Raw genomic sequence first — 18844 nt, 5'->3', positions numbered from 1 at the left:
GCCAAGGCCTCGGACAAATAGAGAACTTACTGATTATTGGGGTCCGACCTCTGCGACCCCCCTCACTGATCCTGAAAATCCCATGGGAATGGACTGGTGCTCTGTGATCATGATCATCATCTCCTTTCCCAGTGGGGGTCCTAGGAATTTATGACCAATCCCTTTAATTCCGTACTACCCCTTTAAGCCTCCTTCTCCATACAGCGCATTGCAAGGTAAAAGCTGTGTGCTGCAGCGCCGCCTCCTGGTGACGTATATGGGCTCAGCCCAGCACCACTTACATCACTCAGTAGTCGTGGCCGAGTGGTTAAGGCGATGGACTAGAAATCCATTGGGGTCTCCCCGCGCAGGTTCGAATCCTGCCGACTACGGAGAATTATTTTTTTTTTTTTTCTTTCTTTTTTTGTTGTATCGCTGAAATCACCTATGCTTCCTATGTAATCCCCGCACGGCGCCTCCCAGTGACACAGAACCCGGTTACTCCTCCATTGTAATACTACTGCTCCCACAGCTGTGAGACATTAACGTGGGACGTGCGCTGCCCTGTGTAGTATCCTGTCCCGTGATTGGGACTCCACAGAGCCGCCTCCTCTTCCCGCCATGGCCGCTCCGGTGCTCACATCCAGGTCAGTGCACAGCTCCTATCACCGCCAGGAAGCAGGTTTTATCTGTTTATACGGGGGTTACCGAGCATCTTATAAGGGGCGACTGTATACTAAGGCCTAGTCTAGAAACGAGTTGCCCATAGCAACCAATCAAATCACGCCTTTCATCGCTTAACGCGTCCTGAGCAAATGGAAGGTAATTTCTGATTGGGCGACCATTCAAATTACACCTTTCATTTTTAAACACGTAATCTGAATTCTGATTGGCCGTTGAAGGGGTCTATACAGCTCAGTCCCCATAGTAGCCAATCAGGTAGCTTCTTTCACTTTCAGACAGAAAACTAGACTGTTGTTGCTATAGGCAACAATCCCAGTGCATATATTACACCGTTACCTACTTTATTGTGGTTTTAGAAGAATCAGTTGTATCATAAAAGTGGCGCTGTTGCCCTTAGCAACCTATCAAATTCCCCCAATTCATTTATGAGAGACTCTTTGGTTTTAAAAATACAACTTTATTGGTTGCTAGGGGCAACTGCGCCATCTTTATAGTGCATCAGGTTGTTTTTTTTTTTAGTAGCTTGTTCTGATGGAGATTAAACTGTACCTGAAAATAAAAAAACTATGACGTGAATATGTTAAAAAATGTTTCACCCTTAAAGAATGAAAACGCATAAAAAAAAGGAAGTAAAATAACTGCATACGTTTTACAATGTGGCTGCGTCATGGACGTCTGAAACAGGGTGCGGACATCCCGGCACTTTTCCACCGTCGCCCTCTCGCCACCAGTCTGCATCCGTACCCCCCGAAAATCTGCACGAGCAGCGCTCTCACTATCGTACCAAGACAGCCCGTCCATCAACCCATGGAAGTGAATGGAGCCGAGGTCACACATGCACACCATCGCTCAATTTACAAGGGAGAGGACTTTAAGACCCCCCTCCCCTATTTTTGGGATTCTGGTGATCGCACATTTATTATTACCTACAGCATGCAACCACGACGCGGCACTTTCATCAGGGCCCATTTTTGTTACCCCATTTTTTAGTCCCCTGTGCAGAGATTATGGTCTATAAAGACACGGTACCTCATTTACTTGGGTTCTTGCGCCTGTTAAAATTCTGGCACAAATTAAGTAATGTTTTGCACCAAAAGTACTGACTGCGTGCACCATGCTTAGGGGTTTTCTGCATCCCTTGGCTGCAGTTTGTTTGCAAAAAAAAACCTCAGCTTTACTCCCCCTTCTTGGGTCCAGCGCTAGTTCTTCGGCACTCTTCTCATTGCCCACCGCGACAATGACAGACAATCAGTGAGCTCAGCGACTTGTGTTATCAACTTGGTCAGAGCTCACCAATTGGCCTCCGAACTGTCAGTGACTTAGGGGAAGCAGAGGAGACTCTGCACTGGACCAGGGGAGGGTGATTAAAGCAATTATTTGTTTGTTTTGAAAAGCAACCGTGTAAATGACTCCTCTATTCTCTTGAAAGGATGGAGGGATTTTTAATTTTATAGTGTGCAGCTCATTGCCTAGATTACCTGTTACCCTGCTGTCTTAGGCTTCTTTCACACTTGCATCGTGTGACGTACGTCGCAATCTGTCGTTTTGGGCAAAAAACGGATCCTGCAAATGTGCCCGCAGGATCCGGTTTTTGCCCATAGGCTTGTATTGCCGACAGATTGCGACACATGTCCACACGTCGCGTCCGTCGTGCACTGGATCCGTCGAGATGTGGCGGACCGTTGGCATGAAAAAACGTTCAAGGGAACATTTCTTCGTCCGTCTGATCCGCCATTTCCGACCGCGCATGCGTGGCCGGAACTCCGCCCCCTCCTCCCCGGACTTGAGAATGGACAGCAGATGCGTTGAAAAACTGCATCCGCTGCCCACGTCGGCACACAATTTCACAACGTCCGTCGGGACGTCGGGCCGACGCATGGCGACAGCCCCGTACCGACGGAAATGTGAAAGTAGCCTTAGGAGCACGCAGCACGAGCATGCTCTATACTTTAGAGCAGGGCCGGCCCGAGAGATTACGGCGCCCTAGGTGAAACTATTTTGTTGCGCCCCTACTACTTTTAACATACCTCCCAACTTTTGAAGATGGGAAAGAGGGACAAAGTTTGCGGTGCCACGCCTTTGACCACACCCATTCATTACTAGCCACACCCATATCCACGTCCCAACCACACCCATTTAGCGCTGCTGATCACACTGTTTCATAAAGAATAATTATAAACAAAAAAATATGGCCACACAGTGCTCCATACTGTATAATGGCCACACATGATGCTCCATACTGTATAATGGCCACACATGATGCTCCATACTGTATAATGGCCACACAGGATGCTCCATACTGTATAATGGCCACACATGATGCTCCATACTGTATAATGGCCACACATGATGCTCCATACTGTATAATGACAACACATGATGCTCCATACTGTATATTGGCCGCACATGATACTTCGTACCGTATAATGGCCACACATAGCTACTTCTACACACACGGCTGCGCTCCGTACACACGCGCTCCGCTCCATACACCTCGTACACACGCGGCTCCGCTCCGTACACCTCGTACACATTTAGCTCCGCTCCATACACCTTGTACACACACGACTCCGCTCCGTACACCTCATACACACGGCTCCACTCCGTACACCTCATACACACACGGCTCCGCTCCATACACCTTTCGCCTTTTGAAAAAAATTTTCTATTTTTTCTCTGGCTCCCCCTTAGGGTCGGCGCCCTAGGCCGCCTAGTTCGCCTATACGTTCAGGCCGGCCCTACTTTAGAGCAGACTTGCAGGGCTCTGAATCTTTTCAAATTACTGGATCTGGTCAGCCAAAGTGTCATTGCCTTTTTGTCTCGCCGCAAAGGCAAAGCTACTTCTGCTACCAACGGTTCAGACCACCGACGAAACTATGCCGCTGGTCCAAAATGTCAGTCTTTGGAAGCACACCGCCCCCCTGACAAAGCAGAAAGCCAATTATCGGGGAGAGAGGTGTACTCCATGTCTTATCTAAATCTAATTTCTATTATTGAGACTTCCAGGCGGCAAAAGCTACCGGATAATTCACCGCTGATTATTTTTTTTTATTTAGTGGCATCACCAGTTCCAGTATGTCGTAGGGTTAACGGAAAAATTCAGACGTTCCTCTGTTCGTATGAAACACATTTGGTTGTGTACAAGGGGCCTAATCAAAAATAATGGCCTCAGCAGGGGAGAAATCATTACTGCGAATCTCAAGTGGTTTCCTCATGGGTTGTGTTACCTTGCGGCCATCTCCAATGTCCTACGCTTCTTGGTGTGGGTCCAGTGGTTGCGGCGTTACACGGCATCTTCTGTCATCGTGTTGTATCGCCCGGAGGTCTGCGTAGCTGATGATCGCCGGTACAGGAGATGGCCAGTGTGAGAGGAAACGTGGCCAAATCCAACAAAATAATGTTGTTTAATGCTAAAAATCAAATTACCTCCTGAATTTAATTTTCTCCAATTCTGGTACACAGATTCCAAGCATTAGTTAAATTTCATGTTCTTGTTCAAATGTCCAGTTGTTCTAATGGAGAATTTTATTTTTGTCCTTTCTCGCTTAACTATAGCTGGTGAGATGGCCGCTGTAGGCCACTTTATAGGATGATTTGCAATGTGTTGCATTTAATGAGAACCTATCAGAATGACTTTACTATGAAAAATAAAGGTACTGATCCTAGTAACAGATTCCCCCCCCACCCCAAGACATTTGGATTCCATATTTTTCAGGTTTTGATTCTTATAAGAACGGGGAAAGTATTAAAGAAAAAAAATAAAGGTATACTGTACTTCTCTGTACTCCCTGACCTGTCCTTCTACCGCTGCTCCCCTCTTGGTCCTCTGCTCGCTTCAGATCGATCTTAACTTCGGTCCCTGGCTTCACTTGGTCAACTGAGATGCAACGTACGTCGGTGACGAGTATCGTCCCATCTGTTCATGTCAGCACTGGAAGATGAGGACCGAAGTGGAAAACTAGGCCAAAGTGAGCAGAGGACTGGGTCAAGGAAGCTACAGCACCCTGTAAAGGCTACGTTCACATTTGCGTTGTGCGCCGCAGCGTCGGCGACGCAACGCACAATGCAAACAAAAACGCAGCAAAACGCATGCACAACGCTGCCTTTTGCGCCGCATGCGTCCTTTTTTTCATTGATTTTGGACGCAGCAAAAATGCAACTTGCTGCGTCCTCTGCGCCCGGACGCGTGCGCCGCAGTGACGCATGCGGCGCAAAACGCAAGTGCGACGCATGTCCATGCGCCCCCATGTTAAATATAGGGGCGCATGACGCATGCGGCGACGCTGCGGCGCCCGACGCTGCGGCGCAGACCGCAAATGTGAACGTAGACTAAAGGGTTTTTGGGAAAACCCCTGTCCCTCAACTGCAGTTTGTTTAAAAATCAAACTGTATATTGCTCACCCTCCCCGGGTCCAGAAATAAGTCTCTTCTGCTGCGCATGGTGTCAACAGCACTGATATCATGTCGACAGAGGACTGATATCGTGTCGTCAGGGCGCTGATATTGTGTCGACAGCTCTGCATACATTCTGCCACCTCCCCCAGCGCACTTCCAAGCCGATTTACATATGGTTTCAAAGCTTTGATTTCTGAGCACTGGACCATCGGATTATTGAAAAACAGGGCATCGTTGTCATGTCGGACGCTATTCACACTAGGGCGTCCGACAGACAGCGGTAATTCCACATTCGTCCACTATACGTTCTGTGGTGCCGGCTAGACTTTATCCAGGTTGTCTGGGGTTAATCTAGCTGGTAATCGAGTTGGAGGCTGGGTCACGCCCGTGGCCTTTAAATAGTCATTCTGGACTTTGGGCGTCGCCGATTATAGCTTGTGTCTTGTGCCTGGTGATCTCGGTCTGGAGTGGTGGTCTAGGAGAAGAAATATCGTATCTGGTGGTGTATTATCCTTTGTGATATTCCTCCTTCCTATATTTGTATTGTTTTGCCCTGTGCACATTTTAGTTTTTTCCTGTGTGTCTGCGGCGTGGTGCGTTTTTAGTTTTCCCTGTCTGTGCTTTCTGTAGGGGTTGGTGTGTGGTCTAATCACTGGGTGGCGGGTGGAGGTTTCAGCATAGGACAGCAACAGGAGTAAGGGTCAGGCCTGGCGGCCCAGACAAGCACACCATCAGTGTAAATTCTGGGAGAGGGACAGACAGGGTTTTCCCTAGTCTGAGGGATATCGCTGGGCCCGGGTAATCAGCTGTAGTCTACCCAGTACCCGCATGACAATCGTTAGGCCCCTCGGGAGGATGCTGTAGATGATATATCCCCATGAGGGAACATTATACCCTCACAACCAACCCACCTGCCAATGCCCTCAGTCCTCCAGGCCGCTGGTGTTCATGTGTTCTCAGCGTTGATAAGCCCTTGATAAATGGTGGTCTCGTTTATCCAGACAGGTTCAGAATGTGCACACGGCTCTGGACATGTGGGTCCCAGAATACCAGGAGATCCGTGGGAAGATGATGACCGGACACGTGGAATATCAGATTGTGGTGGTCACCTCCCTACCTGCTTTCAAGTCGTCCAGACACAGCTCTGAAGACGTGGTGCAGTTTGTGGTACGTACACGGCACTGATGGGGCTCGTTACGCACAGTAGGTAGAGCTGATCCATGACCATTCCTAAAATCAGAGCTTCTGATTAAGTTATACATTTTCCATGGTGAGGGTCCAAAAGTCAAACCAGCTTTATGGATGGGGTATGTAAAGCAAATCTACTCTTATCCACACAGTAGACATTGCCATTATGCCCCCATCTGAGGACCTGTGCGCCAAGCATTGATTATTGGCTTTGGAGTAGTTTGGTGGAGTCGGTTAATTCGATATTCGATCTACTTTAGATACTATTTTTAGGCCTCGTGCTCACATTGCATATTTGCTGCAGATTTTCCGCACAGATTTGCATGCAGGAAGCAAAGTAGATAAGAAAATGATTAACATGGAAATATTTATGTGGTGCTGATTTTAGAAATTCTTTTGTGTAAATCTCAGTGTGGATCTCAACTTTGCCACAAACAGGGTGAAATCTGTGGCAAAGACACCAGTAACACATGCAGATTCTGTTGTAAAGTATCTGCGGTTGTGTGGTGAAATTCGCAGGCCAATCTAGTCTTTATGTAGTGTAAATGTGGACTGACTGGCTGCAGCCTTTACACTGGACTGTGGACTGGCTGCAGCCTTCACACTGGACTGTGGACTGGCTGCAGCCTTTACGCTGGACTGTGGACTGGCTGCAGCCTTCACGCTGGACTGTGGACTGGCTGCAGCCTTTACACTGGACTGTGGGCTGGCTGCAGCCTTTACACTGGACTGTGGACTGGCTGCAGCCTTTACACTGGACTGTGGACTGGCTGCAGCCTTTACACTGGACTGTGGACTGGCTGCAGCCTTTACACTGGACTGTGGACTGGCTGCAGCCTTTACACTGGACTGTGGACTGGCTGCAGCCTTTACACTGGACTGTGGACTGGCTGCAGCCTTTACACTGGACTGTGGACTGGCTGCAGCCTTTACACTGGACTGTGGACTGGCTGCAGCCTTTACACTGGACTGTGGACTGGCTGCAGCCTTTACACTGGACTGTGGACTGGCTGCAGCCTTTACACTGGACTGTGGACTGGCTGCAGCCTTTACACTGGACTGTGGACTGGCTGCAGCCTTTACACTGGACTGTGGACTGGCTGCAGCCTTTACACTGGACTGTGGACTGGCTGCAGCCTTTACACTGGACTGTGGACTGGCTGCAGCCTTTACACTGGACTGTGGACTGGCTGCAGCCTTTACACTGGACTGTGGACTGGCTGCAGCCTTTACACTGGACTGTGGACTGGCTGCAGCCTTTACACTGGACTGTGGACTGGCTGCAGCCTTTACACTGGACTGTGGACTGGCTGCAGCCTTTACACTGGACTGTGGACTGGCTGCAGCCTTTACACTGGACTGTGGACTGGCTGCAGCCTTTACACTGGACTGTGGACTGGCTGCAGCCTTTACACTGGACTGTGGACTGGCTGCAGCCTTTACACTGGACTGTGGACTGGCTGCAGCCTTTACACTGGACTGTGGACTGGCTGCAGCCTTTACACTGGACTGTGGACTGGCTGCAGCCTTTACACTGGACTGTGGACTGGCTGCAGCCTTTACACTGGACTGTGGACTGGCTGCAGCCTTTACACTGGACTGTGGACTGGCTGCAGCCTTTACACTGGACTGTGGACTGGCTGCAGCCTTTACACTGGACTGTGGACTGGCTGCAGCCTTTACACTGGACTGTGGACTGGCTGCAGCCTTTACACTGGACTGTGGACTGGCTGCAGCCTTTACACTGGACTGTGGACTGGCTGCAGCCTTTACACTGGACTGTGGACTGGCTGCAGCCTTTACACTGGACTGTGGACTGGCTGCAGCCTTTACACTGGACTGTGGACTGGCTGCAGCCTTTACACTGGACTGTGGACTGGCTGCAGCCTTTACACTGGACTGTGGACTGGCTGCAGCCTTTACACTGGACTGTGGACTGGCTGCAGCCTTTACACTGGACTGTGGACTGGCTGCAGCCTTTACACTGGACTGTGGACTGGCTGCAGCCTTTACACTGGACTGTGGACTGGCTGCAGCTTTTACACTGGACTGTGGACTGGCTGCAGAATTACACTTGGCTGTGGATTAGCTGCAGCTTCTACACTGAACTGTGGATTAGCTGCAGCTTTTACGCTGGACTGCGGACTGGCTGCAGCTTTTACGCTGGACTGCGGACTGGCTGCAGCTTTTACGCTGGACAGTGGACTGGCCGCAGCATTTACGCTGGACAGTGGACTTGCTGCAGCTTTTATGCTGGACTGTGGACTGGCTGCAGCTTTTACACTGGACTGTGGACTGGCTGCAGTATTTACGCTGGACTGTGGACTGGCCGCAGTATTTAACATTGCACCAGCGCTTACAGGATTTTGCATCATTGTATAAAATAAGGCCGGCAACTACGTCATTTTACGGCGCTGTTTTGTGTCTTTCTTATGTGCCTCACTTTACTCACCTGTTCTAAACATAGAAAATTCTAAAAAAAAAAATCTTGCTGGTTCCTCCCTTAACTTTCTCCCTTTCTTTGACCCAATATTTTCATAATACAATTAAAACTTAACAATAGATAAAGGAATCTTCTCTTGGTGTCTCAGGAGACCGACTACATACCCCCCCTTTCTATTCCTCCTCCTCCTGTGTGTGACAATTAGTTGCAGCAGGAGCCTCTCCCCTTTTTCCCTGTTTACATTAGATTATCTCCTGTCCAGTTTTTTCTTTCATTTATAGATTTATTGTTCTTTTAGCTACAGATAAACCCCTTTTCTGCATAATAAACCTTTTATAAGAACTTGAGGAAAAAAAAGTGGGACTATTGGCCTATTGGGAGTATGTTTGGGGGCATTCAAGACCCTGAGGAGATCTGGCTTAGTCTGAGCCGGCGTATTTGAGGATATAGATTTTGGGAATATTGACATGGCGTAACGCTTTTCTGTCTGTAAGTGAAGTCATCGGACACATGCCAGGCAAAACGCGTTGGGGACGACGGTCCAGATGGCGGCTGACATAATTCTGGCAGGTTACAAATAGCTAAGTTATGTACGGAAACACCGGGAGAGCACATACTCAAGGCATGAGGTCTCATTTATACTTTTGGGAAAGTAGATTTTACAGCGGGGAGAATAATAATTACATAGAACACATTTATACGCTGATTTTTTATTTTTTTTTTATTGTCTTGAATGACAACATGTTGAACTTTTCAACTCTGAGGATAAAATGAAAAATGGCGTAGCCCCGACCCGCTCTTTGAATTAGGATAATATTACCGTTATTGGCGTTTGTTTCATTATTTTGATGGAGAATCAAATGACTGCAGATTGATTCCAGACCCTCCATCTCCATCAGTGTGGTCAGGAGAGCTGTGAAGCCATGCCTGATACTGGAACACACAAAATTAGATTAATGGTATCTGCTCCTGGCAGGAACGCGCCTGATACAGTTTTCATTTTTTTTAATTTTAAGCTTAGGGTTGCCAAAAAATAATGAGCAGTTACTAAGCCAGCCGAGGCGAGTACTCTGAAGAAATGTGCACTTGCAGCTTTTTAGTAAAATGACGTGAAATGTCGCCAACACGGGGCACTAGTGTGAGCTGGCGAGTAAGCGCATTTGTATTATCCACTGTATATAGAGGTGTTATCAGTCATTGTACAGGAGGAGGAGGTGAGCTGTGACATCACCTATTGTGAATGGTGGATCCTGTGTAATCTACTGTATATAGAGGTGTTATCAGTCATTGTACAGGAGGAGGAGGAGGAGGAGGTGAGCTGTGACATCATCTATTGTGAATGGTGGATCCTGTGTATCTACTGTATATAGAGGTGTTATCAGTCATTGTACAGGAGGAGGAGGAGGAGGAGGAGGAGGAGGTGAGCTGTGACATCATCTATTGTGAATGGTGGATCCTGTGTCATCTACTGTATATAGAGGTGTTATCAGTCATTGTACAGGAGGAGGAGGAGGTGAGCTGTGACATCACCTATTGTGAATGGTGGATCCTGTGTTATCTACTGTATATAGAGGTGTTATCAGTCATTGTACAGGAGGAGGAGGAGGAGGAGGAGGAGGAGGTGAGCTGTGACATCATCTATTGTGAATGGTGGATCCTGTGTTATCTACTGTATATAGAGGTGTTATCAGTCATTGTACAGGAGGAGGTGAGCTGTGACATCACGTATTGTGAATGGTGGATCCTGTGTTATCTACTGTATATAGAGGTGTTATCAGTCATTGTACAGGAGGAGGAGGAGGTGAGCTGTGACATCACCTATTGTGAATGGTGGATCCTGTGTTATCTACTGTATATAGAGGTGTTATCAGTCATTGTACAGGAGGAGGAGGTGAGCTGTGACATCACCTATTGTGAATGGTGGATCCTGTGTTATCTACTGTATATAGAGGTGTTATCAGTCACTGTACAGGAGGAGGAGGTGAGCTGTGACATCACTATTGTGAATGGTGGATCCTGTGTTATCTACTGTATATAGAGGATTTATCAGTCATTGTAATAAGGGCTGCCACCTGGAATTTTCTAGCCCCCTTAAGACTCTGCACAGGCTCCACCCCTCGAACCTTCCACAGTCCCACCACCCACTCTTGCAAAAACTCCACTTCTGCACTATGTCTTCCCCAATGACACATTAACAGTTCTCATCACCAGATTGCATGCATAGTTATCAGGTTTTGTTTTGGCCAAAAGATTTTTTAATCCACCACCGAGCTGACACTGTCTGTAGGTTACTGAGCACAATCCTGCTGACGGGTTCCCTTTAATGGCTGTTTGAGGAATGTTCTGCCATTGAATGATCTTGGGCAATTAATCAAGATCCGCTGCTGGCAGCTCCCGTGTAATTAGAGACCAATGGCGTCCCAGATGTGAGACAAGTTCAGGGACGCTGCAGCCATGGGAGCACGTTTAGGCCACACATGATACTCACAGGGCCACAAGCAACATGCGTCCTGGAGACTATACGGACTGAGCCGCAGGGTATGTGCTGTATGGTGATTGCTTTACTATGCAGAGACATCCATGCTCTAGGAGAACACAGACATAGGGTTTCTTACTTTACTTGCTCTGAGATCACAAAATTAAAAAAAAAAAATAATAGCAAACTTGATTTTGCAGCGCTCTGCTGGGAGATGTTTGTGATGTTAGTATCTGCGTGTGGACACCTAGTGGTCGTACTGTGAACTGCAACATGTCATGATAGTTTATTGCATGTGTCGTGTGAGAAACGAAGAGTTCCAAGTAAAATATGTGAAAAGATAAAAGGCAAACGCATCTGTAAGCCACGCTCAGACTCCCGTGATCACAGGCTAAATCTGGATTTTAAAGGGGGATTTCCAGTTTCAGAAAAGCCCTGTCTTCCGGGTGTAGTTTATTTATAATAAATAAAAAAACAGTGCCTTATTCACCCTCCCCGGGTCCACTTTATTTTAGTCTGCAGCGCTGATGTCATCCCCAGATCGCTGAGTCTAGTCAGTGACCTCTGAGCATTTGTGCCGCCTGCTCGAGCAGAGCCGCTGAGCTCTGTTATTAGCTGCAGCACTTTCGACGTGAAATCAACGCTGCAGACGATCAAAGAAGCACGCAGCAGGCAGTTGCAGAGGAGACTCGGTAAAGTTATTTGTTTTTTGTTTTTTTTAAATGAACTTGAAAACAGGTTTTCCAAAACTGGAAAACCCCTAAATAGATAACAGATCCAAAAAATCCATAATTTATTTTTTTATTTTATTATTTATTATTTATTATTGAGGCGCCAGAGTAAGTGATATTCTTTGTAACTGAGCTTCTTGGCGGTGTAGAGGGTCTCCATCTCTTTTTTTTTTTTTTTTTTTAAAGGGGATGTCCGTTTTTAAGCGGACCATTTTTCTTCTTTTTCTTACATATATGCATGTATTTATGGCTAAAAATCTATTTTGTTATTGCGTTTCATTAAAAAATTGCCTTTGCCTTCTATAGCCTTGGTGTTGCATTACCTATTGCTGAGTTAACTGAGAATCTGTCAGTGAGCTTGTTTAATGGGAGACTGTATGACCTTTGTGTTTTTTTATTTTTTAAAGATTATTCCAGCTGATTTATGACGACAGATCACATCGAAGTTGAATTTGCCGGGAAATAAAGAGCCTGTAAAAGCCAAAGTAGTTAATAAAACTCAGTTGCAAAAATTATTTTTATCCCACAAGTACCCCCAAATTGTCCTTAGATAGGAACAACCATCATTTCCTTGCAGAAAGTGTTATTTTCAGAATTTGACAACTACTGCTTGTCATCTCATAGTTGTCCACTAGAGGGCATCCTAACACTTCTATATAGTATTCTGGTGTCTGGGATTCCTGTCATTAACTCCTTGTGGTTCTATAACTGCAATTTACTGTTTTGTTTTTTTTTTTTCAAAGATTTTATGATTTTTGTGCTAAAGGAATAATCAGATTACAACACAAAACAGCACCAATAGGACCAAACGTGTAAAAACAATTAAAAAGCCCCAATAATACCCATGGGACTGCACACTGATGAGTGCCATGTCCCAGACACCCTTCCGCCACACGCACGCAGTCATTAGAAGCTTGGGACCCCCTAAAGAGATAATCCAGTAACGAAAACCCCTGCAAGTTGTTTAAAAAAAAATTGAAAAAAATCCACGCCTTGCTCCCTCTCCCCAGGTCCGATGCTGGTTCCACACTGCTGATCCTGATATCTGTTATTATCTACAGTGCTAAAGTGACGTTGACAGCGCTGCAGCCAATCAGGGAGCTCCATGGTTCTGCCCGAGTTGACTGCATGAGCTGCACCGAGCCGCGGAGCTCACTGATTGGCTGCTGCAGACGATGACAGACACAGGGAGCAGCCGCACAGACTGAGTGCTGGACCTGGGGAGGGTGAGTAAAGTGAACTTATTTTGGCTTCATAGTACTAATATATTCTGACTTTATATTAGGACTTTATAATGTGGCTTTATATTACAGATTTATGTATTACGACTTTATATTGTGAATTTATATATTACTATATATTATGGCTTTGTATATTATGGCTTTTTATTGCTGGTTTATATTGTGACTTTATATTACGACTATATATTGCTGCTTTGGCCACTATCATTAGTTGCATCAGTGACCTACATTTGCTTCTCACAAAATTAGAATATCATCAAAAAGTTAATTTATTTCAGTTCTTCAATACAAAAAGTGAACCTCATATATTATATAAAGTCGTTGCAGAGTGATCTATTTCATGTGTTTATTTCTGGTAATGTTGATGATTACGGCTTACAGCCAATGAAAACCCAAAAGTCATTATCTCAGTAAATTAGAATAATGAACTAAAAAACGCCTGCAAAGGCTTCCTAAGTGTGTAACATGGTCCCTTTGTCTGTTTCAGTAGCTCCATAATCATGGGGAAGACTGCTGACCTGAGATAATGACTTTTGGGTTTTCATTGGCTGTAAGCCATAATCATCAACATTAACAGAAATAAACATTTGAAATAGATCGCTCTGTTTGTAATGACTCTATATATAATATACTAGATGGAGGCCCGATGCTATCGCATTGGGAGGGCGGTAATGTCACGATGGGGTCAGGCTTTGCAGTGCTGAGAATCTCTCCCCCCATGTGCTCACCCACCTATCCACTCTCTCTTTCCCCATGTGCTGACTTCTCCCATCTGTGCTCTCTTCTTTGACCATGTGCTATCCCCCTTGTCTGCTGTCTCTCTCCTTCCTGTGCTATGTTCTCCCCTCATGTGCTGTCCCGTTTGCGCTGTCTTCTCCCCCTGTGCTCTGTCTCTCTCACCCCTGTGTGCTTTCTCTCTCCCCCATCTGCTGTCTTCTCCTCTCATGTCATCTCTTCTTTGACCTGTGTAATACTGACATTACAGCAGGAGATCGCAGAGGATACATTTTCTGAGGTAAAGTCTTTGTTTTTAAACAAGATTTTACCTCACAAAATGTATCCGCTGTGATCCCCTGCTGTAATGTCAGTATTGTCTTTTGCTTCCTCCCCTGCCCAGGAGATGTGGTATGTTCAGTACACAGTCAGACACAGACAATATTTAAAATGAACTTTAGTTCGTGGGAAAACCTCCTTAATGTGACCGGCTTCCTCTGCCTGTAGACATGTGGCGCATCTGCTGCCGGGATCAGCCGAATGTAGGCACAGTAAATCAGAGCGCCACCATCTTTGTTCAGACAGATAGTGGCGGTCACATTCAAACTGCGTATGCGCTCCTCCTGTACAAAGATGGCGGCGGTCAGTGAATCATTCGGCTGATCCCGGCGGCGGTGTGTTTGCGATGGTGTTTCCCTGGTGGTACTGGGCAAAAGGCTGCATACGGCGTATACAGTGTGTGTGGTGTGTACGGCATATACAGTGTGTGTGTGTGGTACGTACGGTGTATACAGTGTGTGTGGTGTGTACAGCATATACAGTGTATGTGTAGTGCGTACAATACGGCGTATACAGTGTGTGTGTGGTTCATACGGCGTATACAGTGTGTGTGTGTGGTGCGTATGGCGTATACAGTTTGTGTGTGTGTGGTGCGTACGGTGTATGCAGTGTGTGTGCGTACGGTGTATACAGTGTGTGTGCGTACGGCATATACAGTGTGTGTGGTGCTTACAGTGTATACAGTGTGTGTGTGTGTATGTGGTGCGTACGGCGAATACAGTGTGTGGTGCGTATGGTGTATGTGGTGCGTATACAGTGTGTGTGTGTGTGTGTGTGTGTGTGTGTGTGGTGCGATGGTGTTCAGCTGGTGGTACCAGCAGCAGTTTCCATATTGAGACATCCATCACTTGTGTGTCCCAATATGGCGGTCGGTGAACTTCCTCCGCTTGTAATTCTGGGATCTGGACACATCTGGACAGAACAGGATGTGAAGCCATTACAAGGTCAGTATAGAGTAAGATGAGTGTCACTTTTTGTATTGAAGAACTGAAATAAATTAACTATTTGCTGATCCTGTAATTCAGTGAGCAGCCCCTGTATATATTGAACAGGTAATTCTAGTTTTTGTCCTGATGACGATGTACAGATAATTACCGTGTCTTATACCGTGATAATGTCACGCTTCGTTATCCCGCTCAGTGACTTTCCTTTCTCTCCCGCAGATATCTAGAAAATACAGCGAGATCGAAGAGTTCTACCACAAGTTTGCCTCCCTGTACCCCAAGTATTCTCTGCCGCCTTTTCCACGGAAGGTTTTATTTGTGGGGGAGACGGACATAAGGGAGAGGAGAGCCGCCTTCAACGACATTGTGAAGGCCATCGCCAATGAGAAGGAGCTGGCTGCATCCCCAGAACTGCGGGATTTCCTAGGTCGGACATTTCTCTGGTTTTCTGTAGACAGTTCCTTTATAGACAGTTCCTCTATCAGCACTATACGCACACCACAGCTTCTTCAGGTGGATTCCACTCCAAAAACCACCTGAAAAAGCGCTAAACTGTGAACAATAAATCAGCCTATATTTCTATATAAAAACGACTTATTATTCACATGTTCAACCTTTTGGGCATCTTTTAATTGCTTTAGGTTTCCCGGGCGTCATATTCTTTGCTTTTAAAAAAAAACAGTAAAAAACCAAACACACTACTGGTTTCTTCATTCAATAGTCAGGAAATTGTGGTTCTGAGTGCACCATTTATTTTTAATATAGAAAAAAATAAGAGAAAAAAACTTCCAAGTGGGGTGAAATGGCGAAAAGTTGGATTTGGTTTATACGGAATTATTTGTGTAGTAAAAATGACGCGGTAACTTGATTATCTCGGTCAGTAACATTACAGCAGCACCAAACATATCGGTCTTTTTACTATTTCGGTTTTTGAAATGAATTCTGAAATTTTTGCAAAAAACAAAAAACACCCAAAAACTATAGTTTGCCTTTTGTTTTCCGAGACCTTTATAACTTTTTTATTTTTCCGTCGGTGGAGCTGTTTGAGGGCTTGTATGTTGCACACCGAGTGTTCAATTTTGTTTATACCATTTTGGGGGTACGTATTATTATTTTTTGATAATTTTTTATAGCATGTTTTTTATGTCCGTTTTGTGTTTTTTTTTATTTTATTTTATTTTTTATTTTTTTTAATCTTTATGAAATTTCCCATACCAGTTAAACAATATTTATCTTTTTCATAGATCTGACTTTTAAGAAAACGGCGATACCAAATGTGCTTTTTTTTTAGTATTTTAAGTTTCTTTATTTTTAACTAGGAAAATGAAATGTGAATCTATTTGTTATGGATTTTTTTTAAAGTTTTATTATTTATTTTAAATACTTTTAAAAACTTTTCTTTTTTTTCTGTACTTTTCTTTTTTTTTTCTTTTTTTTTTTTAGGGGACTTGAACCTGCTATCGTTTGATACTTAAAGGGGTATTCCCATCTCCAAGATCCTATCCTAATATGTAGCAGGTGTAGTAATAATAATATAAGAAAATACCTCCAGTTAGAAATGTTGATAATTCTCCTGATTTGCTATGTCTCTTTCCTCATGTGCAGGGCATTGCAGTTGCTTAGGTATCTTTTGTTACAGTCTTTAGCAACTAACTGTAACCGTATGAGTGGTTGTAACCATGGTTACCTAAGCTACTGCAATTCCCTGTATATGGGGTAAATGACATAGCGAATCAGGAGAACTATACTACATTTCTAATTGGAAGTATTTGCTTATATTATTATTACACCTACTACATGTTGGGATAGGAACTTAGAGATGGAAATACCCTTTTAAGTGTTGCAGGATACAGTCCAAATAACTGTGCTTCATAGTAGTACCGTCATGGCAGTGATGGGGGGCCTTAATCAGGCCTGCCATCACCCCGAGACGACATTGCAGAGGTAGTAGGGGGGCGAAGAGGCAATAATATACTCCCGGCCAGGATTGCGCACTTTAAATTTGTCAGTTAAAAGTATGTGACCCCCATCTTCAGTCTCACAGGACAGTGCTCTTTTAACCACTTGGTGACATCTGCCATTTATACATACAAGTACAGCAATGTGATGGTTCAGGAACCGCACGCGCGTCGGTGCAGTGGACGCCATCTGTATTACAGCCGGCGCTCTGCTACGTGTAAACCCAGAAAACTGAATATGTTTTCCATTACATATCTCTTCTTAGGATCAACCTTTGGGGATTTTATTCAACCAAAGAGTGTGAGGCCGTACATAAACTACTCTGAGGATGGAGATTTCTTCAAAGATGAGGCCCCAGCGGAGGACCGTCTCCTACAGATGGCGAGCAAACTGCAAAACCGGAAAACTGAAGTACAGGAAGAGCCAGAGGAGGAAGAAGAAGAAGAGGAGGAGGTCGATTTAGATCCACTGGGCATCATGAAGTGAGTTCGATTATAACCAGATAATCAGTGAATTTCCACAGCCTTATAAAACGTAAAAGGTGCATGGGAAAAAAATTTAAAGTGGATTTATCGGTTATGGGAAAATGATAAAAACTGAAAGTAGATGAAATTCTAAAACTTTTCTCAAATACATATAGTTAGCACATCTGATGATTTCCCACAGTTTTCCAGCGACGCAGGTTTTACTTTCATTTTACTAGTGTGATCACAAATCTGGTGAGATTCTTTTCTCTGGGAGATACCAACTGTGAAGGGGGAACTGATTCTCTAAAGCATCTGAAAGGTAAAGTGCTCTCCTGTTTGACTGGCTTGTCCATAAAATATAAAGTGAGAATTGAGGTTTTGTTTTTTTTCATGAATTCTGCAAAAATTAATCACTAATATTATGAATTAATTCACAACTACATCCCAATGGGCAGTGAATCTAGAAAACACAAATGAAGCGATAATCTAGCTAATCTAGATGCCTGAATTTACTACTATATACTGATATTGTTAGTTATCAGCAATGTTGTAAGATGTCCCTGTGTATCAGATAAGGGAGGAGGGAACAGCTGCTTCTAAATGGTTAATCTGCAAGAAGGGGACATAGCTGTGAGTAAAGGGTTAATCTGCAAAAGAAGGAATTTGCCACCTATAAATGGTTAATCTCTCACTATATACACAACAGCTTCAGTAGGCTGTGACAGGATTTGCCCTTTTGCTGTCTGTAATCTCTTCTTCTGCTGCCCAATAATACACAGGAATCCATCTTAATTTTCCTGTTTATAATAAAATTCAGCATGTAGTAAGAGACAGCGGCGCACATCCCTACACAATGGTATCTCCCAGCTCAAATGCAGGAAGTCTCCCACAGCTGTTGAGATGCTTGGTCAGCAGAGAGCCTTAAATCAGTCTCTCTTAAGGCCGGCGTCACACTCAGCGTAAGACAATACGGTCCGTTTTTTACGGAGAAAAGTCCCCAAAATAGTGGTCCGTATGTCATCCGTAGGCAGGGTGTGTCAGCGTATTTTGCGCATGGCATCCTCCGTATGTAATCCGTATGGCATCCGTACTGCAATATTTTCTCGCAGGCTTGCAAAACCGACATCTAATGGATTTATGTGCTCAAATGTTCGGTAAAACATATATATATATATATATATATATATATATATATATATATATATATATATGTCATTGAGACACATATATATATTCTGTATTTATATTTAATTCAGCGCGATATATGTGAAAAGCCGGTAATTC

At 44.8% G+C, this 18844-nt stretch overlaps 1 protein-coding gene and 1 non-coding gene across 3 annotated transcripts in view; both read left to right on the top strand.

Annotated features, from left to right (window-relative positions):
- The first annotated feature begins 289 nt into the window (after positions 1–289).
- On the top strand, positions 290–371 carry TRNAS-AGA (transfer RNA serine (anticodon AGA)). Its single transcript has one exon. It is a non-coding gene; the product is annotated as a tRNA-Ser (tRNA).
- HS1BP3 (HCLS1 binding protein 3) overlaps positions 292–18844 on the top strand; it is a 69136-nt gene continuing 50583 nt past the window's right edge. The window contains exons 1-4 of one of the 2 annotated variants that reach the window (XM_077291486.1): positions 292–626; positions 6060–6225; positions 15354–15561; positions 17359–17575. In XM_077291486.1, the coding sequence (XP_077147601.1) occupies positions 601–626; positions 6060–6225; positions 15354–15561; positions 17359–17575 (617 nt within the window). In that variant the 5' untranslated portion in view covers positions 292–600. The remainder of the gene's footprint in view (positions 627–6059; positions 6226–15353; positions 15562–17358; positions 17576–18844) is intronic. The other variant, XM_077291487.1, reaches the window with a different exon arrangement.

Source organism: Ranitomeya variabilis, chromosome 2 (genome assembly GCF_051348905.1).
Source record: "Ranitomeya variabilis isolate aRanVar5 chromosome 2, aRanVar5.hap1, whole genome shotgun sequence".
Lineage (NCBI taxonomy): Eukaryota > Metazoa > Chordata > Amphibia > Anura > Dendrobatidae > Ranitomeya > Ranitomeya variabilis.
Note: the sequence above shows the minus strand (reverse complement) of the source record. Positions and strands in the feature narration are given on the sequence as shown.